General features: G+C 43.4%; 1 protein-coding gene across 1 annotated transcript in view; it reads left to right on the top strand.

Moving 5' to 3' along the window:
* Positions 1-4,477, top strand: part of RASA1 (RAS p21 protein activator 1) — a gene marked incomplete at its 5' end in the record, with an annotated part of 115,640 nt that overhangs the window by 32,019 nt on the left and 79,144 nt on the right. The window contains one exon of the mRNA XM_019518184.1: positions 826-978. Coding sequence (XP_019373729.1) covers positions 826-978 — 153 coding nt within the window. The remainder of the gene's footprint in view (positions 1-825; positions 979-4,477) is intronic.

Below are 4,477 nucleotides of genomic sequence, written 5' to 3'. Positions count from 1 at the left end.
AAACATTTATCAGTGCACCCCTAATTGTGGAATATCTGTCCTTGTAAGTTTTCAAGAGCAGGTTACACAAACACTTAGCTGGGATGTCTAGTAAGGGATGATCCTGCCTTGAGCAAGCGGCTGGACTAGATAACCTCATAAGGCCCCTTCCAGCCCTGCTTTCCTATGATCCATAGTTCTGTTTATTTAAAAGGTAAAAAATGGGGGGGGGGGGAATCTTACTTGCTCTTTTTATAAATAGGATCCATTTATGTAAAGAAAATGCCTGACATTCTTGTTGCCTGTCAATGGTAAAACACCGACGTCATAGTGTTGAGAAGTGACTTTTAAAGTGTTAGCTGAGGAGAGAACTTGCCCTGGCTTCCATTTATTTGGGGGAAAAATGCTCAGATTCTGAATGCCTTTTTCCCCCCCTCCTTCTCTAATATGTAATTTGTGCCTATTTTTAAGTTGTTTTTTTTAAAGAGCACTTTCAGTAAGGTTGAGATGGTATATACCAAGACAAATGAATAATTGAAACCATGCTGAAAAGAGTTTTGAAATAAAGAAGTCCACTTTAAATGTAGTTGCAAGAAATTGGCTTGTATAAAATAACTAAGCTACTAAAATAATCACATTTTAAAAATAATTAACCTTTTAAAGTAAAAATAGAAAGATGAGTAACTCTTTGCTGTGCTGATGGAAACTTGCAGTTTAAAGTTTGTTTGATAGCTATATTTAATGTTATTTTAAAACCTCCACAATAACTCAGTGTTCCTAATGTAACCACACTTTAAAATTGATTTTTAATTCTAAAGCCATTTCTCTCATACCTCTCTTTTCCAGATGGTATCATGGAAAACTTGACAGAACCATTGCAGAAGAACGTCTTAGGCAAGCTGGAAAGCCTGGTTGTTACCTTATTCGAGAGAGTGACCGAAGGCCAGGGTCATTTGTGCTTTCATTCCTTAGTAAAACAAATGTGGTCAATCACTTTAGGTGAGTACTCGGTGTTGTTTTCCTTGAAAATTGGTAAGCATAAGTGTTCTCTCTCACTCTCCCAGCAGTGCCTGACACATCTGGTTCTTTGCCACAGCCCCAGCCACTGCCCCCCTTCTCTCCCCAGTTGGTGATGTTACTTTTTGTGAGTAACACAGTTCAGGGTGATGTCCAGTCCCTGATAGTGTCAGCAGGCCTACAGGTACACCTCCCCAGCCTATATCAACTAGGCCAAAAGCCATACATTTCTTCTAGGCTGAGGTTCACTCCCCAGACCTGCCTAGGGGGCCTGTCCTGGTGCTGTGATAGCTTCAGAGCCCTGGGCCTTTTCAAAACCTTGCTGACCTATCTAACAAAGAACTCGGAAGGCTTTGGTGAGGGGATTGACACACAGGTACAGCAGTGGTGCTGGTACTTGCCCACTCTCTCCTACTATGGCCGGGCCCTGGTCATCAACAGCCTGGCAGGTGCTACTCTGGCATCGTGGACCCACTGGTAACTCTGCTCAAAAGGCTCCAAAAGCTCTTTGTGGTACAAGCAGGATTACTGGTGGGTCCATGATCAGTTTCTGTTGGGCCAGGCCAAGGTGGTATCCCTGAAGAGCCACAGAATCCAGCTTCAGAGGCCGGCTCTGACAATGCTCTTCAACTCTTCCACTTCTTGGTCTGGATGCACAATGCATTTGAGTTTAGAGGCTTCATTTTGCAATAATGTGGACCAGTTTGTGTTGCATTAGGCCACCAAGGGAACATTCTGCAGGGTGGAAGATGGGCAATCTTAAATGTGGAACCACATGAAGGGTGGAAGGTGGGGACAGTTAAAATGGGGGTTTCAGTCTCTGGTGATGCTGTATTTCTTTTGCTGACAAGTGTTTTACACTTGGCTCTTGGAAGTGCTGCATATTTATACCTTCTTTTTTTTAAAACTTTATTAAAAAATATTAAGAAGTCAAAAAGCCTCTCTGGTGCACAGGTTGGCTTGCTCATGCCTATATGTGCTTTATCTCTTCCCTCCCCTTTACATTTGTTTTGAGTGTCTTATAGTACATAAAAGAAAACCTAAATGTATGTATTATAATTGATCTGAATGATCAGTTTTAAGTTGTTCTGAATATCTGTTTCTCAAGATTGTACTGTGCCATTGTTTACCTGAATTTACTTAATTACTTTAAAATAAATATACTACTTTAGAACACTCTTTTATATCTCTAATCTGTCTGCTGAACAAATTGAACAGAGAAGCTTGAAGAAACCTACAGAGCTTCAGAGTGAAAACTTGCTGACAGTTAATTCCTTTAAATTATTTTGAATAAGCTTACAACTAACATTATGCAAGTCTCTTATTAGTTAGATTCACATTTAAGTGGATTATTTTGCATCTGTTCCCTGCCAAAAACTGCAGTTCAAAGGCCATAGTGTATGGATATCTGCATTTTATCCTTTGTTCAGGAAAAAAATGGAGAAGAATACAGTTTTAAAAGTTTGTATGTATTTTAAATACTTCAGGAATTGCTGAAACCAATCAGTGCTTTTGTTGCTCTTAGTACAAATAATCTTTTGCCCATTGTCTTACGTTGTCGCTAATGCTACTTATTTAATTATTCCCATGTGGTTTTAAGTTTAAGAAAGCTGCTTTTGGTACAGATGAAAATTTTTTCCCTGTTTTCCTGGATCCCCGTACAGTTATTCAGCCTTCACAAAAAAAAAGGGTATCTGTGGAATGGGATCTCTTCAGTCTAGCAGCTATCAAAGTGGCAAGAAAGGAATTCCACTGCAAATTAAATAGGATACAACTGAACTTTAAACTTTGGGAAATGACTTGGGCAAGTTCTAATCTGTCAAGTTTGAAGCAGCGCCACAGCTGGATATAACAGCCTTATGAGAAAAAATGCTTTTGGTTTTTGTAGGGTTCAAGTTGTTCAGGTCAAGCAGAACAAGTACACAATCAATGTATTCAATATTTAATCTAGAGCAGAGGAGACCAGTCCTTTTGTCACACATTAGCCACACACCTTCCCTGAGTGCCACTCTGATATCCTTCCTTTGCCCAATGTACTGCTCTACTTTCTGCTTCCAGCCCTGTTCTTTCTGCATGATTGTCTGCTTTGCTTCCTTCCCTGTGCTCCCTGCCTGATCTGTTACTTTGGTTTTTTACTCTACCCTGTCTGTTGTGTGCCACACTCACAAGCTGTCCATGCCACAGATTGGTCACCTCTATCAAAAGTTTGTCTAGTTCTCTTCAGATCCTGGTACGCTGGGGTCTGTAAGAATTCTAAGTCCTATGGATCCTTTATATTTACAGCCAGAGTTTTAAAGAGTGTGGTATCTAGAACTTCTTTCTTAGTTTGATCAGGCTCTTCGTAACAGAAGGCCTTCTGTATGGAGGTTGTCAGTTCCATAAAGACTTAGGAATGCTTTTAGTTTGATTTGTTAGCTGAGACCTGAGGAAGAGAATTCTTTAGACAAGACAATATTGAGAATGTAGTACAGCTTCTAGAATGTGTGTTGAGAATTTGGAAAACTGCACATCAGGGAGAGAAAGGACTAGTATTAATACCCTACATTATTTTTGTCTTGACTTCTTTCGTGTCAATACAGTAAGAAAGGGATTTCAAAATCAGTCGGCACTGTGGGCTGGATGGGGGGTGTGGAGCTTATCTGTGGGCTAGACCAGGCACATACACTAACCCCAAATGCCAGATCCAGCATGCAGGGCTGGTCTAGCAGGGACACCATGGCCAGGGACAGATGTTACGCATAAACCTGTTTAAGTGATCAGAAACCTGTAACAACAGACATACAGTGTATATAAGCCAGTTTGAAAATGGCTGAAACCAGTTTGAGAGAAACCTAGTTGAATGTAGTACAGACTTAACTGATTTGGTTCAAACTGTTTATGCACTGTCTGTCCCAGACTCTTTGCTGGTTTGAGTTAAATTGGAGACCCCCAGCATCCCAGCATGCTCTCTGGGCTGGGATCTCTGCTCCTCAGCCCAAGCAGGGACCGGCAACGGCAGGGGTCTGGCCAAAGAGGGTTTTAATTCCCCTCCCAGTGCCACCAGCAGGGACCTGAGCCCGGTCTACCCACACTCTCCTTTGCTGCTACAGCAGGGGGGCATCATGGCCCCTGAGGCACGGGGGGGGCAGGGAGCAGAGTTATTTTCCTCTCTACTCCACTGGCAGTTGGGTGGCTCCCTGCTCGGAATAGGCCTCTGGCTGTTCCCTGGCCAGAGGCTGGAGGAATAACCTCACCGTTGCCCTTCCCTTCCCCCCCGGCTCTGCCTGGCTATGCCCCCTCCCCACTGCTGCTGTGGTGGGTGAGAAGGAGCCCTTACTGGGGGCAGCAGCCCCTGTCACACTGTTGGGGAGAGTGAGCCCCTTCCTAGCAAGGGGCTGTGCTGTGGGCTTGGGCTGCACGCGGCAGTGCCGGGGTGTGGAGTGAGCCAGAGCTTTGTATGCCCCCGCAGCGCTGCTGCGCTCCAAAGTCTCTGTTGGCCCCA

The sequence above is a fragment of the Gavialis gangeticus genome, unplaced genomic scaffold (assembly GCF_001723915.1).
Source record: "Gavialis gangeticus isolate Ggan-Ray unplaced genomic scaffold, GavGan_comp1, whole genome shotgun sequence".
NCBI classification, from domain to species: Eukaryota; Metazoa; Chordata; order Crocodylia; family Gavialidae; genus Gavialis; species Gavialis gangeticus.
Note: the sequence above shows the minus strand (reverse complement) of the source record. Positions and strands in the feature narration are given on the sequence as shown.